We start from the raw sequence: 22736 nt of genomic DNA on the forward strand, positions 1-22736 counted from the left end.
GCTTCTGGGCTGTGCCAGGACTGAGCATGGGTTTCCCACAGAGGCTGAGAGTCCTTCAGAGCTGTGGGCACGGTGCTGGGCCGCTTCTCTGTGTGGCCCTGTGGGGCAGGGGGGCACCAGGTGACCTCCAGAGCTCCCCAGCAGCCTCAGCCACTTGGTGATGCTGTGGTAGTCGAGTGGTCTGTAATGCAGCTATCACGTGCGGAAATCATGCAAAAAAGCACAAACACATGCAAGGTATGTTCTTAACAGGGATAAAAAGTAGTAATTGTTTGAACAGTTTGGTTCAGGTGTTTGTTTAAGAGGGTCCTTGGTTAGAATGAGTTGTACTTCATCTTATGCTTTGCATTTATTGCTGGAGATTGTTTTGTACAAGCAAAGTGGGTAAATTAATGTTAACTCATGCAAATAAGAGTTGAAAGGATTGACGTACACACAGATGTGCTAGTGAGGTGGAGAAGGATTTCTGAGACTTGCTGAAGAATTCAAGATAGATAAAGACAGAAATATTTAGCTGTACTTCTGAGCTGTGTTTCTAATGATAACGAGTTTCTGAATAACCATTACAGCAAGGACTGTTTTGTAGTGACTGGTGTGAAAAGCAGTTGTTGCATTTCAAGTGCATTGAATAGAACAGAGAATCATAGAATAGAATCATAGAATCATAGAGTTAACTAGGTTGGAAAAGACCTACAAGATCATCCAGTCCAACCGTCCACCTACCACCAATAACCCCGCTAAACCATGTCTCTCAACACAATGTCTAAACGTTTCTTGAACACCTCCATGGTCGGTGACTCCACCACCTCCCCGGGCAGCCCATTCCAGTGCCTGACCACTCTTTCAGAAAAGCAGTATTTCCTAACGTCCACCCTGAATCTCCCCTGGCGCAGCTTGAGGCCATTCCCCCTTGTCCTGTCACCAGTTACAAGAGAGAAGAGGCCGACCCCCAGCTCACCACAACCTCCCTTCAGGTAGTTAGGGAGAGCGATAAGATCTCCCCTGAGCCTCCTCTTCCCCAGGCTGAACAATCCCAGCTCCCTCAGCCGCTCCTCATAAGGCCTGTGCTCCAGACCCCTCACCAGCTTTGTCACCCTCCTCTGAACACGCTCCAGGGCCTCAATGTCTTTCTTGCAGTGAGGGGCCCAAAACTGAACACAGTACTTGAGGTGCGGCTTCACCAGTGCTGAGTACAGAGGGAGAATGACTTTCCTACTCCTACTGGCAACACTATTTCTGATCCAAGCTAGGATGCCATTGGCCTTCTTGGCCACCTGGGCACACTGCTGACTCATGCTCAGCCAAGCATCGACCAACACTCCCAGGTCCGTTTCCTCTACACAGTCTTCCAGCCACTCTGCCCCAAGCCTGTAGCGTTGCCTGGGGTTGTAGTGGCCAAAGTGCAGGACCCGGCACTTGGTCTTGTTGAACCTCATCCCACTGACTTCAGCCCAGAGATCCAGCCTGTCCAGATCTCTCTGTAGGGCCTCTCTACCCCCAGGCAGATCAACACTTCCTGCCGGCTTGGTGTCATCTGCAAACTTACTGAGGGTGCTCTCAGTGCCCTCATCCAGGTCATCAGTAAAGATATTGAAGAGGACAGGCCCCAGCACTGACCCCTGGGGAACACCACTCATGACTGGTCGCCAGCTGGATTTAACTCCATTCACCACCACTCTCTGGGCCCGGCCCTCCAGCCAGCTCCTTACCCAGCAAAGAGTGTACCTGTCCAAGCCACGGGCTGCCAGTTTCTCCAGGAGAATACTGTGGGAGACAGTGTCAAAGGCTTTGCTGAAGTCTAGGTAGATCACATCAACAGCCTTTCCCTCATCCACCAGGCGGGTCACTCGATCACGGATGGAGATGAGGTTGGTCAAGCAGGACCTGCCCTTCAGGAACCCATGCTGGCTGGGCCTGATCCCCCAGCTGTCCAGCAAATGCTGTGTGATCTCCCTCAGGACAATCTGCTCCATCACCTTCCCTGGCACCGAGGTCAGGCTGACAGGCCTGTAGTTTCCCGGATCCTCCTTACGACCCTTCTTGTAGATGGGATTCACGCTGGCAAGTCTCCAGTCTTCTGGGACCTCTCCAGTTGACCAGGAACGCCGATAGATGATGGAAAGCGGCTTGACTATCACCTCTGCCAGCTCCCTCAGCGCTCTGGGATGGATCTCATCCGACCCCATGGACTTGTGGCAGTCCAGGTGGAATAGTAGGTCTCTGAGTGTTTCCTCCTGAATTTTGGGGGGCTTATTCTGCTTCACATCTGAGACTTCCAGGTCAGAGGGTAGAATACCCTGAGGATAACTGGCTTGACTTTTAAAGACAGATGTAAAGAAGGCATTGAGAACCTCAGCCTTTTTGTTGTCCTCAGTGGCCACATTCCCAGCTGCATCCAGTAAAGGATGGAGATTCTCCTTGGTCCTCCTCTTACTGTTAATATATTTGTAAAAGAGTTTCTTGTTCCCTTTAATCCCAGCCAAGCTGAGTTCGAGCTGGGCCTTTGCCTTCCTAATTTTCTCCCTGCACATCCTAACAACCTCTTTGTACTCTCTCCGAGTTGCCAGTCCCTTCTTCCACAGGAGGTAGATTCTCTTTTTCTGCTGGAGCCTCAGGAAAAGCTCCCTGTTCCTCCACGCCGGCCTCCTTCCCACCGGCTCATCTTGCAGCTCAGGGGACAGCCTGTTCCTGCTCCTTCAGGACTTCCTTCTTGAGGAGCAACCAGCCTTCCTGGACCCCTTTACCCTCCAGGACCGAATCCCAAGGGACCCTCCCTACCAGTCTCCTGAACAATTCAAAGTCCACCCTCCAGAAGTCCAAGGTTGCCGTTTTGCTGTCCCCTCTCTTGGTTCCACCAAGAATTGAGATCTCTACCATTTCATGGTCGCTCTGTCCAAGGCAGCCCCCGACTTCCACATCTCCCACCAGACCTTCCCTGTTTGTAAACAGCAGGTGTAGCAGGGCACCTCCCCTGGCAGGTTCTCTCACCAGCTGCAGAAGGAAGTTATCTTCCATACACTCTAGAAGCCTCCTAGACTGCTTCTTCTGCGCCGTGTTGTATTCCCAGCATATAGCAGGGAATTGAAGTCCCCCATGAGGACAAGGGCTGGTGATCGCGCAACTTCAGCCAGCTGTTCATAGAACGCCTCATCTGTCTCTTCATCCTGGTTAGGCAGTCTATAACAGACCCCCACCAGGATGTCTGCCTTGTCAGCCCTTCCTTTGATCCTTACCCATAGAGATTCAACATTATCTTCCCCAGTTGCAAGCTCGATAACATCAAAACACTCTCTAACATAGAGAGCCATGCCACCACCCCTCCTTCCTTGCCTATCCTTTCTGAAGAGCTTGTAGCCATCTATTGCAGCACTGCAGAATTCTCCTATGTCAAGTTCTTGTATACCTCCACAGCTGAACCTTGTATGTGTTTGCAGAGTGAAGGAACAAACAGATGTGCGTGCTTGCATGCCCATACAAATGCATATGTAGGTGTCTGTATGTGCATGTATTTGCATGCAATGGAGCTTAAAGGCGAGTAACACTAACAGTAATGAATATTGACTGATAACACATGAGCAAATCCTTTTTTCAGTTGGAGTTGCCTGCGCAGCTTTTTAGAAACTACAGTTTAATTTCTGTGTTAGTAGCAGTGTTCTTAAGCTGTACGTGTAATATAGTTAACTGCTCTGTTATCCAGCAGTGACAGCATGGCCAGATGAAGACTTCCAGTGTCTGAAACACCTGAGAGCCAGTGCTGGTTGGTTGGTTTGTTTTGTAGTTTTGAAGAGGTCTGTGCTTGAGAGCGGTGTCTCTGCCGTGCTTCCAAGCCTCCAGTGAGATAGATAGCCATTTTCCTCTGCCTTCTGCGTGCCTGAGGAGCAGAATTCTCTTGGACCCACGCAGCTACTGTAGAAAATATTGCCTGGCTACTTGGGAGAGCAGAGATGGCTTCTGGATGGCCTTCTGTGTGACTGAGGCCAGGGTGAAATGCTGAGCTCCAGCTGTGCTGCTGTCACCTGCGGCCCTGCTGGCTGCGGGCTGGGTGGGCGGTCGGAGCTGCTCTGTCCCAGCAGGCTGCTCTGGGCAGCAGGTGCCTTCGGGCAGGCAGCTCTCACTGCTCATTGCTGCCAGCCCTCCCCTAGGTCACTCTGCATAGTGCTAGGTGCACACAGATAGCCTGCAAGCAGCTTACGTGCAGATTAACTGGTAGAAGCAATTATTGATTGGCCAGTGTATGCAAAAGATAGCTGTCCTCCAGGTCACAGGGCTGGAAAGACTCATCTGAAATTCAGAATAAGGAGCTAAGATGCGTGTATGTATTAAATGCGTAATCTAATAGATCTGTAAGATCTACAATATGCATAATTTAATTATAATTGCTTAATGGAGTAAAAGCGAAACGCAGTTCAAATGTCTAGTTATCAGTTGTACAGCCATCACCTTTTTCAGTGTTAGCTATCAAGCAATTTCAAAATCTGATTGTTAAATGTAATTATTACATGGTATTCAAGAAAATAGTTACCCTGACATATTCTTGTACAGCTGTAAAGAAATAAGGTTTTTTTCAGTAAATTCTTAATTTGAGGTTTAAGAGGAAGGTGTAAGGTGATGCTTGAGGTTTTTGTTAGTTGGCAGGTAGCTGCAGAAAGTCACAACGTTGCCTCTCTGATATCATGGCCTCATAGCTCAAAGTTGTGCTCAGTGAAACATTTTTTTTCTTAAACACAGTAGCCTAGGTAGATTATTAAAGTGATTATTCTGCCTTTTAAAGAAGAAACATGTTGGGATTAAAAACTTGGAAAAATTCCTCAAGTACTTTTAAATAGTGGAGCAGCACACTTTAACTAAAGAAGCCTCTGGATTTGCATCTCAATTTCTAAATATTTTTCAGAATGTGAAATCATGTTTTCAATTTTAGCTTTCCCAGGGTAGGTGCCTAGCTGCAAGTGTGTGTAACTCTTGCTTGGCTTTGCAGATTTATTTCTTGGAAATCCCTTCCTGCCCTCTACAATTTCCAGTAGTTTCTCAGAAAAGAACAATTGCTCCAACACTTTGCTTTTCTTGCAGTTATGAAGATAGTGAAAGAAACTTGCCCGTGGCAAATGTAGCTCCTCAGCCCAAGCTCTCTTTGGAGACCAGCTTGTTTTTAGCGTGGTTGCTGCTGCCTTTTGCATCTGATTTCTGCAAGCTTAAAGCCAGGTCTCCCTTTGAAGAGTGCTCAGAACCACTGATGAGCAGGGCACCCTTCTGACTGAGCTTTACGTAAAGGGAGGAGACGGGTCTCATCTGGGCCTGACTTTCCTTTGCTGTGTCCCTTTCCTGGTATTTTCCGTTTAACAGCTGGGGCATCTCTTCAATTCCATGTACTCATTTGCACCTTTTAATTGTAGCCATTGCAGCGTGAGTTCCTCACTTTTCCTTGTTTAAGTTGGAGGCTGGTTTTTCCCCGACATCATGGCATCTCTGTTTTGGAAGACTTTAGCTAAATCTTCCGGCATTTTATCCTAAAATTGATGTTTTTAATGGTTTCACAAAACATCTTTTTCTTGACACATCTCAACAGAGATAAGATCAGATGAAAGGCACTATCCAGTGCTTATCAATCTTTTTGAAGCTTTGCAATTAGTAGAATAAAAGTCGGCTTCTGAACTTAAACAAGCAGCTAAATCCCAGCAGCTTGTCATCCCTGCGAATTAAACTGCACTTTGTTTCCATTGGATGCTTACGATCTGGAATCATGAAATGCAGCTTTTGGCCAAAAAATACCAAGATTTAGCAGAGAAGCTTAATAACGCAAGATATGCTTACCAAACATTTAGTGGGACTTCACATGGTAATGTACTTCAACCCTAGCTGGGAATTAACTAACAGAAACTTCATCAGTCATTTGTGATTTGTTTATCCATTAAATTGCTTTGCATTCTGCCACATGGATCATGCTTATGCAGTGTGTAACACAACGATACGGTCCCTGTGCAGATTGAAAGTTTCGTTTCTTCAGCTATCACACGACACATGGAGATCGTGCTGTGAGTAGGCAGTTGTCCCATTAAACATCCAGCTGGCACCAGCCGGGCCCTGTGTGTGCTTGTGTCCAGCTGCTGTGGTGCGAGTGGCTCTATGGGCTGTGTGTTAGCTGTCCATTTCTCAGGCAGCATTGTAAAATCCTGGGACCGCTGTGGCATGTGATCCAATAGTGGACTGACATTTTTTTTTTAATGGTAGTGGGACCCAGCAGAGCTTATGATGCCAAAGTGTTTTTATCTTTGTCATCCATTGCTGCACCTGATCACATGGCTCATTTCTCTGATGCCGGGCTGCTGCCAATTGGAGAATGTGAGGCTGTGGCTGGACCTGAGTGTAGGCTTCACCTGCAGCACCAGCAGTAGCTTACGTTGCATGCTGCTTATCCTCCAGTAGTGCAGGTAAATCAGTGTAGTTCTGTAGCAACGTACACCACAGCTTTCCATCAGCACGTCAGGGTGGGGGTGCTGCGTAGGGCACTTGTTTGTGTGATGTCCGGGGTTGTTATGTTGTGGGTATCCAGTTAGTTTGTTAGTTTACAAGGTGTTCTGATCGTTTTAGGCCAGTGTGGTTGCTTCAGGCTGGTGAATGTTAAAAGACTTGTGTCCTGGGCTTTGCTTTGTGGAAGTGCTAGTCTTTCTGTTCTGGATACTTATTGCAAAATCAGTGAGCTTTTGGTATATAGAATTTCAAGTTAGGCTTTTTCTAAGTGCTTTTCTATTCAGAGTTGTCTACAATGTCAAGCGGGCAGTGCTCCCATCCCCAGTTAGCCCCAGAGGCAATTCAGGCCGTTGTGATTTCTGTTTCCTGGTGCAGGGAGCCAGGCCCCATCTCTCCCAGGTGCCCCTGCAAACCTGAGCTGTGCCAGTCCGAGCCTCCCCTGGCAGCCCTGGGGCTAGGACGTGTTTCCTTAGAGCTGTAAGGGAGGAAGATGTTTGAAGAAGGAAGTTACGTGTGGGGTTGGTTTTTCCTATGCTCTGCAGCTGATGCTGCTTTACTCAACCTCAGTATTTGAGCTCTTTTTTTTTCCTGAAAAGCAGATGAATGTCATGCAGCAGACTTTTTGCTGTGTAACTGGAGATCTGAAAAGGGTTGTGAGGGAACTTTTAGAAAGAATATTGTGTTTTGTTCAAGGCACTGTCAAGGAAGGGTTGAAAACCGTTGATAACTCTTACGTTTCAGCTGATAACTTTGAGACAGGGTCCCTTTAATCAGGACTGCGCTATTGCTGTGACTTCTGCATGGGACACATCTTTGCAAGAACTGTTTTTCAGTCCTTATCTTTGAGTACCCAGGTTTCTAAAATTCCTACGCTGTGAATTTCTATATGTACATCTTGTCATAAGAGGAAGATATTAAAAAAAGAAAAAATAGGTTCACAATGCATTTTTCTGTCCTGCTTCTTCAGAGGTCTTGCTGAATTGTAGGATTCGGATGAGCTGAGCAGAGAGCATAATGCTTCTTGTGGCTGGAAAAGGCCTGCAGGCAAAGGGAAGGGCAGCAACACGTTCCTGCATACGCTACCAAGTACATTTTTCTTCAGCTTTTATTACTGCCTAACGGGAGCCCGCAGTGTGATTGTAAGTGCAGGGAATGTGATTTGCAATAAAAGTTATAAGCAAGTGGTGGTCTTCGTGTGCAGGGGGAATGGCATCATGGTGTGCTTTTCCTTTTATTTTTCTCCAGTTTTAATGTCATAGTAGTAGTTCTTCCCGCAGCTCTTGGAGGGAGTTTCTGCTGCGTGCAGAGCAGCCTACTTTTCACTTTTCTATCAGATATCATTAGATAGTATTGAGAAAATCAGTTATAAAGCACCATTTTTCTTTTCCTGACTTTGATATTCCTCCTTCAAAATGCAATGTGTAAGCTTCAGTTCAGGTACTGTGCTTCCTTTATCTCCAGCACTGTGTGGTCTGGTGTAGTGGAGTCTGTAGAAAAGCAAAGGTGGAACAGGGCTTTAACATACAGCGACTTGTCCAGAACACGCTGCCCTGGGTATATGATTCATTCTGTTCTGCAGCACTCTAGTTCAACCTTGTGCATAATGAAAACCAAAAGCTCAAGGTGTTTAAAATCAGTTCAATTAAGAAACTGGGGAATTCCTGCACCAACAGTTTGGGAGTGATGGACTGAGGAGGAGAGAAAGTACCAATGCTGTGCAAGTGCTGTTCTGCGGCAGCCCAAGCATCGCTCTATTCTCAGCGTGGTTTTAGCCACCCATCCAAAACATTGCACCGTGCAGGCTGCTGTGAAGAGTGTTGACTCCATCCAAGTCCCACACCCTGTGTGGGGATTCATTTATTCAAAACCAGTTGGAGTGGCCTGCTTGCCTTTCCCTAGGCTGTCTGCAGGGTCAGGCAGGCTGAGTTGATTCTGAGCTGCTGGAAAAGAAAATGGGGAAGCGCTGTGTCCATGAAACACAGCCTTTCTCTGTAGAGCATGTGAGTTTTCTAACTCAAGTCTTACATGCTAATGTCATCTGTCCTCAGATTTTTACCAGTCAGTAGCAATTACTAGAAAGTCACCAAATTGTGCATGCCCACACCTGGTTCACATTAACTTATTCACAGCGTTGCTGCCCCTTCTTAGCCACGCTTTTCTGTTTCTGTGTTTTCAGTCCCGTCTTTCTCACCGGTTCATGTAGGCTGGTAGCCCTTACAAGCAAGGCACTGCTAGAAAATGGACGTGGCCCAGAGCTTCCTGCGGGGCAGGGAGGGCACTGCTGTGCCCCTGGGGTGGGCCAGGCACGGGGCTGCAGGGCTCCAGAGCCTCGGGTGAGGAGAGCAGCATGGTCATAATGCCAATTCCTGGTAGCTCTGCATCTCAGGGAGTGCAAGAGCAGCTCGTCTGCCACGATGACTTGAACGTGCTCCTCTTTCATGGTTAAAGTGGATGGTGTTTTTAGAGCTTTTTAATTTTTTTTTCCCCAGTGAATCCCTGTGTTGCAGTGACATTAATTCCACCTGTGTAAAATGGAAGTAATTGGGTTCATCTGTTTGACTTGTAGCTTGGGCTCTTACTCCTGATGTATTGTCCTGTCTGGGGCTGTTATCTGATGGCGGGTGCAAGAACAGTAATTGGATTTGTGAAATGAGATCCTGAAGTCTTTTCTCGAGGCATACATAAGACCAGACACATCCAAAGGATTTATATTTGTTTAAACAATGTTAGAAATGTATGGTGATGGCTTTTCTTGTCTTTAAAAGAACGGGTTTTTGGAGCCTGGGTTTTTCATTAAGGTAAATACTAGGATGAGACTCCTGTACCAGCACATGGGAAAAATGTTTGCAGTTTCTGTGTGGAGCACATCTTCTAAATGGTAGCTTATGATTGTTAGTGAAGTGACAGAGCGTGCTAAGCTGCTTTTACTCCTGATGGAAGAAACAGGAACGTTCCAAGTTAATTGCTTGTCATTGTTGCAGAGCCAAACAAAAAAATATCTTCAAGTCTGACCTGTGGTTTGACAGCGGTCTTTGAGATGATCTCAGCGATGGCATTGTTTCTGCCCAGCTTGCTTCTCTGTGAAGTAAGCAGTGCCAGAATGTAATGTAATGTGTTTTCTCTGGTTTTAGGGTGGTACAGAGGTGTTTCCATTAAGAAGCCCAATGTGAAGGTAAGCCTTTTGATTTCCTGGTAGATTGTCTCTACTTTGCTGTTGCAACACTGTTAACTGTTACCCTACCTGGGATTGTGCTTACCTTTCACTCCTCGTGTGATGAGATGAGATTTATTTTCTAAATTTAGAGAACAATACTTGTCACCCCCCAAAATCAGAAGTCTTCCCAGCATGCACCATTAAATCTTTCTAATACTTGTCAGTCTCATCCAGTTTGACCTTCTCCACGTGACTCGTCCTAGAAAACCATTGAAGGATGCTGCTTAATGAAGGTTCTTAGAGAACACATTTAATAATTTTCATTATCATTTAAAGAAAATTATGGGAATATGTCATGAAAACAGGCGCTTTGTTTCAGATTTTTGTCGCTACAGCATTTGGTTATTTTCCAGTTATACCCATTTTTTTCTTGAACTTTTTTGACTGTTCCGATGAGTGCATGCCTATTTATGTAAATGTATGTATCTGGAGATGTAAATCGTTTTCTCATTCATTGTCTTCTGGTATAAATACAGCTTGTTTTTAAAGAGAAAAGGGCATCAGATTCTTCATGTTTCAGACTACTTTTTTTCCTGTTGTTACTGAAATTGCTTGCATGCTTGCAGTCCTCTCTTCATGAAACAGCCTGAGCTTGTTTTGTGTGCACTGCTTCCTCTTCTGCTCGAGTACATGCTCAGCTGTGATGGGAGAGCCCTACAAACCTTCCTTGGTTTCTTAGGTAACAGCAGAGGATCTCAGGAGTAGCAAGCATGGATTGGAAGGGAACCAGACAAGAAACTGAAGCAGCATTTCTTTCTTTTCCAGATTTCAGGAGGGCTGAACACGTTTACCTTTTTTCCTCATGAAGCCATTCCTCTTTGTTTAATTGCTTTTCCGTCTGCAATGTCAATCTCACCTATCAAAAGGGAGGAATTTTCCTTAACATTTTGAATAAGATTTTCTTAATATTCCTTTCAAAACCCTCACCATCTTGAAAAAAATTCTTCCTAGATTATAGTACCGTTATAAAGTTCTAAACATTTAAAGCTCACATTTGATTGCAGAAATGATTGTGGGTGGCTGGCTGCTGTTCTTCACCTGCAGGTTAACGGTGCTGATCTTGTGTCCCCACCGGGGTGCGCATTCTTGCAAACCAGCTGAGGCTGCTCTCAGCATTTGGGGCTTTTTTTTTTTTTTTTTTTACAGAGATGATGGAGTGCGATGAAGATTTTGGCTTAAATTACCTTTTTTCTCTGTGTCTCATCTCATGAGAACTTGATAAACTTGATAGCACAGGCAGGGTTAGAACCCATCTGTCCTGGGAGCAGCAAAAGGCAAACACCAGGAGCTACGCTGGGTGGGTTCAGGCAGCTCTTTGCTAGAAAGAGGACAGCCCCGGGTATGCAGGCAATAGAATACTTGTTTCCTCGGTGAAAGTCTGAGATAGGGGCTAGACACAAAGTGGATGGTGGATTTTTTTATTTTTTTAAGCCTAGGCCCTTGTCACTTAAGGTATTGTAGCATGCTGAAGGGGAGGCCTGGGATTGTGCTGATGTCATGATGGGAGCTGCACAGCACTCGTGCTGGCTAGCTTACATCTCTGCAGTCGGTGTCCCTGGTCGTGGCTGCTGTTCCTCTTTGCTTTCTGCTAACTGCAAGCTGCTCATTGCTCAGAGCTCTTTCTACTTGTCACACCTTATGCCTGCTTGCTCATCACCTGTTAGCACAGTATTGGGCTCACACCCTCTTTGCGGCACGAAGAAAACTTGCTAAATGTAGATCCAGTATTTTGATCTTGTCCATTCCAAGGCAACAGCGTGTGGGCTTGGAATGAAACTTCTCAATTGGTTATAGTTGGCTTACCCATTGTTTTTGTACCCGAGGACACTTCACATAGAAGAGTGCTTCTGAACACCTGGGGAGCTGTGGGGGATGAGAACGACTTGTCCAGATTGAATGCTGACTTGGGTCTGCGGCAGTGTCTCTGACACAGTGATGACAGGGAGGGTGTTAATATGGTTTATTGGCAATTTTATATATATATATAATTGTATATGTATGTTAACACTAAAAACTGCAAGTGTTGTTCTTCTAACTCACAGACTTTTCTCTTGCAGGGGATTTTTCCTGCAAACTATATTCACTTGAAAAAGGCAATTGTCAGTAACAGAGGGTGAGTGGTTTTCCTTCGTTTTAAGAAACTACAGTTTCACTTTTAGAAAGGAATCTAAGAAGCAGTTATTAAAATGTATAGTGCTTTTTGTTCATTGTAGTTTGTGTTTATACCTTTCTGAAATGGGAATGTTATTCTGCAGGGCTCTGTTAGAAATTCCTTGGTTTTCTTGCTGTTTTTAACATAGCAGGAAGCAGTTCGGTTATTTACTCCTGTTCGCTTTTGCTCATAAAACCAGGACTTGAGAGGTATCACCTGATATGCACCCATTTTAAAGAATTCTATTTATATTTTTAATTTCTCGTTGCTCCTCACTGGCAGAGTTCTATATTCTATTCTGTTTGTTAGGGAGGCACTGGCACGTAGGCAGCAGATCTGGTTTCTCAACAGATTTTCATCCATATATAGCTGACAAGGTAACTGTGTTACTTCGAAACTTTTCAAAAACATCCAACCCCCGCGCCTCGCCCCAAAGCATGGCTGAAGTATGCTCTGCTGAGTTATCTTCTGCCTTCCCTGCCGCAGAAGGGCTTATTAGGCATGAGGTTAATTTGGTTAACGTGAATAGCAACGCTGATAGCGACGCGATGTCGGAGTTCTTACTGCAGAGCGTCCTGCGAGCTTGACTGAGGCACCTGGGTGCTCAGGGCTGCTCTTATCTACATCTTCTGCATTAGGGCTGTTGTGGGGAGGATTAGAAGCGCGGTATTTCAGACAGTCGCCCAAGGTGGAAGGTTAAACGTGGAAGATAAAACTAAAAGATGGCATTTAGTGAAGTGCCTGCAGAAAAAGGTGTGACTTCTGATAGGCTTGTGTTGTATGATTATTCTCAAATGGACTGAGTAAACTTTTTAAGGGCAGCAGTAGTACTCATGCTTTGTGACTTTGGAGTGTAATAATTTTGTGCAGAGTGACTGCTCCTGATGTGTATTCTCCTTGTGGGAAAGAATAGTTTCCTGCAACTTATCATTACTAGTGCTCGAAGTTAACTCAAAATTTGTGGAGGACAACCGGTTCAGGATATTTGGATTCTCAGTAGAATCCATCATTAATGTGATTTTAAAAAAAATAAGTATCTGAGATTGGTATGCCAATTAGTACAATGAAGCTTAGTCAGAATGTAATACAATTCTGAGTCAGAGATCATAGCCATTTGTCATACATTGGTAAAAATAAATAAACACAATTCTGCCCCTGAATTTAAGAATGTATTCCAAGTACCAGTATGAACACTTGTAAAATAATAAAGCATAGTATATTATATTGTCGGTGCCATACTTCAGATCACGAGCATATTCTGTGGAGATGTGTTAAAACGTGAATAGAGATTTCCTAGTCTTTCACTTTGTCTACATTTGAAGTAGTGCAGTAGTAGAGTAGGGCACAATCTCACGTGGCAGGTGTTTGTCAGTTTTTTAGCGGGAAGGGTAAGGTCATTGACATAATCATAGAAAAGTCTGTCTTACTGTCCTAGGGCTTTCCAGTCCCAGCTTTAATGGGTTGAATGCATACCTAGTGTGGCAGCACCAGGTTTTTAAGATAGCGATGTTTCTAATGCATATATATTTTGAAATAACACAAGATTTACTTATGTCATTGACTTGAATTTGTTTTTGCTAGCTTGGAGTTGAAGAATTAGAACTTAGTTCTCTACTCCAAGGATACCCAGAAACATACAGTGACTTAAAATCTTAGAATCATGGATTCATTTAGCTCGGAAAAGACCTTTTAGACCACTGAGCCTAACCACCAACCTGAACTACCAAGGCTCACCAGCAAACCTTATCCCTTAGCGCCACGTTCACGCATCCCTTAAACACCTCCAGGGATGAGGATTGCACTACTGCCCTGGGCAGCCCATTCCAGTGCTCGACCGCCCTCCCTGAAGAAATTATTCTTAATATCCAATTTAAACCTACCCTGGGGCAACTTGGGCCACTTCATCCTCCTTACCACCATTTCTCTGTAATATCGTTAAACATAAAGGGCAAGGCAGGTACTCTTGGCTCAGATAGCATATTATATTATAATATGTATGTTAATTATCACAGTCTTAGATCTTAGTGTAATGTAAGGGACGAGTTCTGTTATTTTGGCTAGAGGATAGCCTATTCAGGTTTCCCTGAAATCCAGTAATGAAGGTAGATCTTCTGGGTGTTTGATGTTACTGGCCTGCACGCTCATTAGAGGGATAAAAGAGTCGGACTGGATTAGACAGAGAACAAATGGAAGGACCCCATTTACAGACAGTAATTCAACAAGCTATAACCATAAGAAGCGTTTCCAGTGGCCTCAATTAGAATGATCTAAATATTGAATACGTAACTAGAAAATGCTTCACATAAGCAAATTCTTGGGAATGTAAAGGAGGAGCAGTTGATAGGACGCTAGAGTTGCTTCAGCGTTATAACAGACAATATGTTACTCTTGAAACATTTTTCTTTAAGTTGAGAACTCAAAAATTTCGGTGTTAGTGTTCTGCAAATTACTGTACTGGTACTTATTTCTTTATACCTTTTCCAGAGTGCCTCTCCTAATTTTTTCTCCTCTTCTTGTCTAGGCAATATGAAACAGTTGTTCCACTTGAAGATTCTGTTGTGACTGAGGTCACAGCAACACTACAGGAATGGGCTGTGCTCTGGAAACAGCTGTATGTGGTAAGAACAGTACTCTTCTCGTTGCACAGCATTTCTCAGATACCTTGAACGAGAGGCATGTTGCATGCTTTCTGGTCCATTAAGCAAAAAAACCCATAAAACAAAAATCATTAGATTCAGTTTTTGTGTAGTGGTGGGAGTGGCTAACTGTAGAAGCACTGGCAACGTGAGGTATCCGTGGGCTACTCTGGAAACTTGAGCAGTTTTGAAATTTTGCCTTCAAATCTGAAACCTTCATTGTTTAAATTGTGTTCTTAGCTAGATAAGAAATGTGTTTAGTAACACCAAAATGGAGTGGAAGATTTCTGCGAGTCCTCATGAAGAATTACTCAGCACAGTCTGTATTTGTTTTAGTGTCTGGGGTTTAATAGAGGAAGAACTCAAACAGAAGCCTTTCCATAGTATTGTTCCTTCCAATATTAAAAATAAACACTCAAGTTTACTCATCTATTGTATATAATTTTCAATTGCTGACAGGCAATGTCACCTAGCTCTGATTTCATTATATTCCTATTATATTGTTTTTAATGGCCAAATCCCGTGGAACAGCAAATAAGAAACCTGCATATTTGAAAATATTCTTTTCCTTTTTATTTATTTACAGTTATTTTTTCTTAGTAATTATAAGCTGTAACTGTTGAATTAGGACCAAGAACTGTAGGTAGTTCAAGCAGGAATTTCCTTTCTTTAGTTTAGTGAAATGCCTCCGTGTAGAACCTTATTTAAACCTGAAATGTTAGTAGTTAGATATTTGGGAAATGTGGACAGAAAAGATGAGTCCAGTGTGTCTCTAGCACAGTGAGCCTCGTTCCTTACTCCCTTCAAAAAGCAATCAAGCCTATTACAAAATTAGCTTTCCTTCTGTTGCTTCCACCACTTCTGTGATGGCACATGTGATATGCGGTCTTCTGAGTACTGCTGTTACATCTAGTACTCCTTGTTTGTTCCATTCCAAATACTTACCTCTCTGCTGCTGTATGCTTTTTCTGTAAGGTAGATTTTTCTCTCTCCTCAGTGACTTATGAAGAAGGCAACAGTAGTACTGGCAATAGTATTGAAGCTGGGAAAGGAGAATTACTTTACTTAGAAATGAGTTAAACTTCTGTTCCACTAATCTATTTCTTCTTGATTGTTATAGCTACATTTTGAGGAGAGGGAGTAAGAAAGCTCTAGCTATAAACTTTCATTTAATGTCTCTGTTTCTGGGACTGCTTTCTATTCTAGCTCATTACACTTATAAAATTGCACTCCACATTATTGTATTCTTAAATAACGGGAAAAAAATTACTGCTTTCATGTAATTTGGGAAGCAGGCATCTGCTTCAAAAGAAAAGTTGGTAAAGCTTCAGCACGGGGGGAAAAATATTTTGCTTTTTCCCTATGAAATCATACAAAAAATAATATAGAAGTGATCACAAAATCATTTAGGTTGGAAGGGGCCTCTTCAGATCATCCCGCTGGCTGCTCGCGTAGGGTCGGGCAGAGCAGATTGCCCAGAACAGCGTCCAGACAAATTGTGATCGTCTTTATGACAGAGACTCTAATGCTTCTCTGGGCAAAGCTGTTCGTGTTTGACCACCTTCACAGTAAAAAATGTTTTCTTATGCTCAGCGTTACCGGTGTGGTAGTACAGCTTTCCTGCCAAGAAAGAATGATCTCTGCTGTGTTAGGGGGGTAACAGAAGAGTGTCCCATTCCCAAACTATCCATCTGTAGCCTGAGGAGTTGTAGAGGTCCCCAAATGGATGTGGCAGTGCTGGGATGGTGTTCGACTATAAATTAAACAGTGAGGTCACATCATAAAATGTGTTAAGAGACTAAAGAGAAACACTTGCTTAGTGTTAGGTCAGCACCAGCAGAAATCTTTATTAATCCCGCGTTGCAATATGAATCATTTAAGAAATCTAATGAATGTTATTCATCATGCTGCTGTGCCTTGTCAGCTTAGTAGAGAAGTTCTAAACTGTAGTGAAAGTTAAAATGCTGGTTGTTAGCGCAGATGTTTTCAGTAGGTCAGTACCTATAAATGGCAACAGAAGGCACCTCTGCAGTGCAGTACTGCTACATAATAGACAACCACCAAACAAAATGTAGAGCATCTCTTCATAGCTCTGAATAGGCCGAGCTGTTCATCTTGTGTTTTGGCAGACTTCTTGCTTGGATTATGGACAAGTTTCTTTCAATTAAAGATTCCAAGATCTTGGTACTACAGTTGGGGTGCGCTGGAAGGTTTCTGGATGCCTCTCAGTTTAGCAACAGGCTCAGGAATTGCAATGTCTAGGAAGCCTGGAGCAGCTAAAACTGCCTGAAAAGGGGCTCTGCTGTTCCAAGGCAAAAGAGCTCAGCTGAAAGAAGCTGGAGGGAAGAGCAGAAAGCTAAGAAAGAGGAGGGTAAAGCAAAGCTCAGGTTTGAGAAGCTGTTGTAGAAAATCAAGTCATGTAAAGTACTGGAAGCCTTCTCAGTTCTCTCTGACCACAGAGTCCGTGCTCTTACCAGGAAGAAACTCTGGGGAAGCTCGAATAGCTTTGGGTTAGGAGCTGTGCAGTACTTGTGGTTTGTAGACTATGAAACATGTATTGGGAAGATGAGCCTGAGTACCGCGCAGTGTCGCGATACTCTTACAATTTTTGCTGTCAGTGTGAAAGCTAAGTTATTGTGTTACTAGAACTAGAAGCTGAGACTGCAGAGAAAAAGGCATTTATGTGCAATGAGTTCTTAAGGAAAGGTTGTACTTAAAAAGAATTTGAAATAAGATGATGCATGGTGGTGTTCTCTGTGCTTTGTAGTATCAGAATCCAACTACTTAGAACATCTCTCGTTAAGTGCTAAGAAAGCAATAGGGTTTCTGAAAATACTGGAGGTTTCTCTCCATCTGGAAAGGTGTAGGGATACAAATAATACTGGTATGAAAGCCAGGAGAAAATTTATACCAGGTTTTTGTAATTTATATTGAATGTTTTTTGCAACAGTAGTGGTAATCTGGCTAAAAACTGTATGCCCGTCTAACAATTACTTTGAGTAATCTGTAATAGATACTAAATACTAAATATTTCTAAAAGAGTAAATGCTTTTGTAGTTCTGGGATTAAAAAAAAAAAAGGAACACTACTTTTTTCTATTTGAATAAGTAGTCTGTGTGCAGATGTAGCGTCCTGGTACTGGCAAATAAAGGAATTTTCCTTCTGATGTGCCTGCCTGCAGGCGTTGCAGCTGAGCGCAGGATCAGTAGGCGTTGATGACTCCTTCCTGTCCAGGAGGTCACTGTTCCCTGCAACCTACTGACTTTGATTGTCCCACTTCCACTGCTGTTATGTGAACTTTTTGGGAAGGAGTTACCAGGAACTGAATGTTTTAAATCCATGCAATGTAAACACTGAGTTGCTCATAATATGGGTAGAGTTTCTGATAACAGTAACTGACCAGATGTGTGTGCGAGCGTATGCGTGTGTGTGTGTATTGTCACTAAGTACATGGCACTGTTTTTATCTTGTGTTATTCTTTAGCCTGGCTCATATACTGTGTTGTTCTTTAAGATTAATTTGAACAAGATACCTTTTTCCTTCTGTGGGAAGCCCAAGAAATTTAAAGGAAGGTTTGACTTGTCCCGTTTTAGTATTACAAAGGCTTATAAGGACAAGTTGCCAGAGATTCCCTTCTGATATTGCGTCTGATAGTACGTCTGATATCAGATGTACTGGGAGAGAAAGTAAAAAGAGTTACTATTTGTACTGCTATGGGAAGCTGAGCTTATCCTTGTGACTTCTCCAGAGAGACAAGACAGGGCAGCAAAAAGAAACAAACCAAAACAACTGAAGGCACAGAGCTGGGTATAAATGCAAAACTGCATTTGTTTTGATGACATGCATGCTGTCAGGCAGTCGCCCAGACCAGTATATGACTTCTGTAGACAGAAAAATAATAGCAGTAAGTTGGATAACTTTCTCTTACCCTGTGGGTGTTGATAAGATTTATTTTATACTACTTCTAAATAAAGGATCTGCAAGTTCTCTGTCAGCTTTAGTTAATTAGGTCAAACAAGACTCCTGTGAGTTCTTAAGTCAGCTTAAGAGATCGCTGCGACTCACAGGTGGAGCACAGTAGCTATTTTAGCAGTAAAAGAAAATCCTTGGAGTTTTAAGATGTGATGTGGGGATTATTTCTGTTGAAATAGCAGATTACTGCAGAGAGACCAAACGTAACTGCCCAATTTAGAGTTTGGTCAGATCAATAAATGTAATTTGCTACTTTTCTGCAGAAGGAGAGCAGGGGGAAGAATGTGGAATAAGATCTAATCCACTGGGAATAGGTGGAGTTCTTTTCCGGCTGAGTTTGAAAGACAATTCCTCATGGTTCCTTTTAAATCTTCTGAAGCTGTTCTCCAGTTTAGAAGTGGGCAAAAGCTGGAGCTGATCAGGGTGTTGTAAGGCTTCCCTGGCTACTGCAGAGGAACAGTAGTTCAAAACTCATCTTTAAAAACAAATGGCTTTTACTGAATCGCTGGTGTAGTTTTTAATCTTGTATTGATGTATTTTGAGACATTTTTATTTAGCTTTTCTTTAGTGAGGTGGCTTTTACTTCAAAACTGACAAAATCATGGAAGTGATTTCTTTTTCCTTAAAAAAATAAACCCACCATAAAAACCAGAAAACAAAATAACCACAAACCATGCAGTGTCTGAATTCTCCTTTAGAACATCTCCCTTGAAGGTACAGGATGGAAATACAGTGTTGATAATACGCATTTCTTTGCAGGTAAACTCCTGGACAGGTACAATATGTGGTCACCTTTCCTCTTTCTGAGCCAGTTCCAAGGTTACCTGCAGACAGCAAACTCCTTTAGCGTGGTTGTTCAAGTGCTGTGAAAAAGATGTTGGGACAGGAGTCTTAGGAGCTTGCCTGGCCCGTGTTGATGCTAACAGAAAACTCAAAGCCATCCCTGGTCCTGTGTTCTGTTATTCGATAGCATTGTGGAAGTGTTTTATATTTTTTATGGCTACAGTGGAGGATGGGCCTTCATGGAGTGCCCAGGAACTTGGCCATGAGCGTAAGTGGCAGCTGATGGTCCTGTGAAGTGCTGCACTGAGCAGGGAAGAAGCAAAGAGTAATTATTTCCACTTTGGGTTGCATCCACTTCTTCAGTTTCTCAAAAAGGAACAGTGCACTGAGAAAACATCTGAGTGCTTAGCAACCCTAATCAAAGGCTTTCAGCTGATTTGTCATTTGATTACTGGAAAATACTTGAACACTTTCTTGATTGGGTTGTGAAAGGTATGTGCAGAATGATTTGGAGCATGATGAACACTTCAGTGCTGTGTGTATAAGGTGGATGTCTTTATGATTTGGGATGTTCGGTCATGGAAGGGGAAGCTGGAGATGAAGTGTTACAGAGTGTTTTATGTCACTCTACTCAATGTCTTAGACACTTTTGTACCTTACATTGTAGAGGTTTATGCTGCTTAGAAACGTTGGTTTTGGAAAGTTGGGTGAAGTCCTTACGCTTTGTTCAACTGAGAATTGCATTTACTTTATTATGTATAGTTTTTTAAAGATATTTAGTAAATGTCATGAATTCTGCAGTTTGTCTTTGATGGAACAGGCCCAGGTAGAATCTACATGTACTATTTATTAAGTTACTGCCATAAAATGCAGTCATTTCAGAACATCTCTTCTTCAGCACCAACTTGCTGAAGTTCCATTGTTGTGCTTCGTATTTTGAGATTATAAAGGATTCCTGTAATTACTCCTTCGATTCCCTGGGTTTAAGAAAATTAATTCTGTTAGTTCCTTGTAGTGATTTGTGGAAGTCTAGGAGCTCTGAAGAATTGAAGTAGGCATAAATTTTGAGGAGAATAAAGTGAGATCAGTTTGTAAGCAGATCTTACATCATTAATATTTGAAAAACTACAATAATTGGATTGAAATTTACTTGCCTTTGAAGACCACAGAATTTATGGGAAGTTTGATTTAAAGAACAGTATAAGAAGCAGCAGTATAAGCAGCATGTTTCACTTTTCATTCATGTCCACATATAGATTCACATATAGATACAGTAATGTTTGGTTTTTTAATAAATAACAAAAGGTTGACTGTAAAACAGAACTCACAGAAAGTTTTCATCGCATTGTATGGGAGGAATACATGGTTTGAGTTACCATGGAGATGGATAGATTTTAATAGATTTTTAAAATAAAGACAATTAAATGCAAGTCACTTTCTGGTGTCCTTGACAAGTCTTACAGTGCCAAACTGTGCAGGGTGTTTTTATAATTTCTTTCCTGCTTTGTAAAAGAAGCATTATTTAGTCATTAATGTGGGATATCATAATATGCTCTTTTATTTTGTAAAATAGACTAGCTGCCTTTCCTAATACTGAAATTCATAGCAAATTGCCTTTTTTTTTTTGTAGTTTCATTTAAATTTATAAAATCCAAGCTAGTTTGTAGTTAACAAAGAGCTTTGTCCTTCTGGAACAATATCCAGTCTACCATATGCTGCAAACAACGATAGCCATATAAAGTGCATGAGCAATATTAGAAGATGGGAATTTGAGTTTATTGAATGTTGGCTCAACATTAGGTGAGAACAGACAATCAGCAGGGAAATAAGAAATTACTGAGGGAAAGCAGTGGCTGACTTGCAGATGCTTTCAATTCATTTCTTTTGTGCTGTAAAAAAAAAAAAAAAAAATGAATGCTTTATTACATTAGACCAAGGAAAGAAGGTTTCAGTCCAAAAATCCAATCAGGAATTGAGGGTTTCATCCTCTGCCACAGGAGGCTCACCTGGATTGTTCTCAATGTGGTGTTATGACAGAAACAGCTTTTGAAAGAGGCAGAAATGGTAGTGTGGTTTGATTGCAGGCTTCCAAAGATGTATTTTGAAGAAAGATGGCAGTTTGGGTTTTGTTTTCTTTTTAAGAACAGAAGATCAGAGAAGGGAGGAAGACGTGGGTAAGGGAAACTAGTCTGGCCTTCTTGAGTGAGCAGGTGAGCTCGTGTGCGTGCCTAGAGCTCAGGACAAAGATGGATCATCCCTAGTGGGCATTTGTTGGAACCAAAAAGACAGTTTGTTGGATTTCATTTTATAGGAGACAGATTTTATTTTATTTTTGTTTATTAGAAAAGCAAAGAACATCTGTCTTTTTGGCAGCTTGTATGGCGCTGATGTCCATGTGGTATCGAGAAGTGTCCTTCACCCTTGTCCTGATTTATGTTACTTCCTGTTGTTTCTATCCTTAAGAATTAGAGAGGAATAGGTAGCTAATATATAATATTTGTTGTTATTATTTTAATATTTTATATTAAATATGTTTTCTAAACAGTGTGTAGCGGGAAGTCTAATAGGTGGGAGGTGTAGAAAAGCTGTATTAAAAACTGCAGCCTCCCCAAGAGTGTAGCTGCAGCGGTGAGCAGCTAGCACTTGGCATGCCAGCTTTGATTACTCACTGCACTGCTGCGTTTGGCTGGGCAGGAGGTAGTTGCTGGTTATTGTGTCCTCCTAAACAGGGAAAAAATGCATCCTAATTCAAAAACTCAGTGGTAAGTCTGGCAAATGGGTACAAACTATTTTTTGCATAAGATATTGAGGTCAAATTAGAACATTCTGTATGGTTTTTGAAGACTTTAGCCTTCTCTCTTCACTTTCCAGCTACATGATTATGGATATATTGCAGAGACAATTGGTAAATAACAAAAACTGTGTTCGGTGTGTAAGTGGACTTCCAAAAGCAAGCATTCAAGAACCAGGGGAATGCCTCTGGTCTCAGTTCAGTCTGCTTTTTTTTTTTTAAGAGCCGTGGTAAGACCTTTCATTTGCCATATGGTGTGTGGTAATGAGGCTGCAAACCCCCCTCCCTACTGTCATATGCTGCAACTGTTGTATGGTGAACAGTGATTGTTTGCAAAGGCCTCCAGAAGGAGGGAAAGCCATGCTCAAAAAGTTTATTGAAAAAAAAAAAAATCTGCAAAAACACAGTATTTGCTTAGGAAGGTTGGGACAATCTTCCATGAAGATATTAGGGGATCGCAAGTTAGTCCCTCAAAATTAGTGGATACTTTTATGCTTAAATCTCTCAATAAAGCCAAGATGATAGGAGATAGTAATATCTCTGATCTTGCATGTGTGTTTGCAGAACTGTTCTAAGTTTGAAGCGCTTGGATGCTGAATGTTACGTAGAACTCATTAGAATAGGTTTGATTTGTTTGTAGTGAGATAAACACTAAGAACAGTGCATTGAGCCTCAGAAGGTAAAGAAAATCCCATAATGTTGTTCATTAATGAAGGGAGCGTA

General features: G+C 42.5%; 1 protein-coding gene across 9 annotated transcripts in view; it reads left to right on the forward strand.

The window, feature by feature from the left end:
• The window catches only part of DOCK3 (dedicator of cytokinesis 3), a 209663-nt gene that overhangs the window by 20584 nt on the left and 166343 nt on the right, over positions 1 to 22736 (forward strand). For 8 of the 9 annotated variants that reach the window (XM_021409194.1, XM_021409197.1, XM_021409195.1 and 5 more), the window contains exons 3-5: positions 9597 to 9637; positions 11737 to 11792; positions 14353 to 14449. In XM_021409194.1, coding sequence (XP_021264869.1) covers positions 9597 to 9637; positions 11737 to 11792; positions 14353 to 14449 — 194 coding nt within the window. Of the gene's footprint in view, positions 1 to 9596; positions 9638 to 11736; positions 11793 to 14352; positions 14450 to 22736 lie in introns of those variants that run through there. The other variant, XM_021409202.1, reaches the window with a different exon arrangement.

Source organism: Numida meleagris, chromosome 11 (assembly GCF_002078875.1).
Source record: "Numida meleagris isolate 19003 breed g44 Domestic line chromosome 11, NumMel1.0, whole genome shotgun sequence".
Classification (NCBI taxonomy): Eukaryota; Metazoa; Chordata; class Aves; order Galliformes; family Numididae; genus Numida; species Numida meleagris.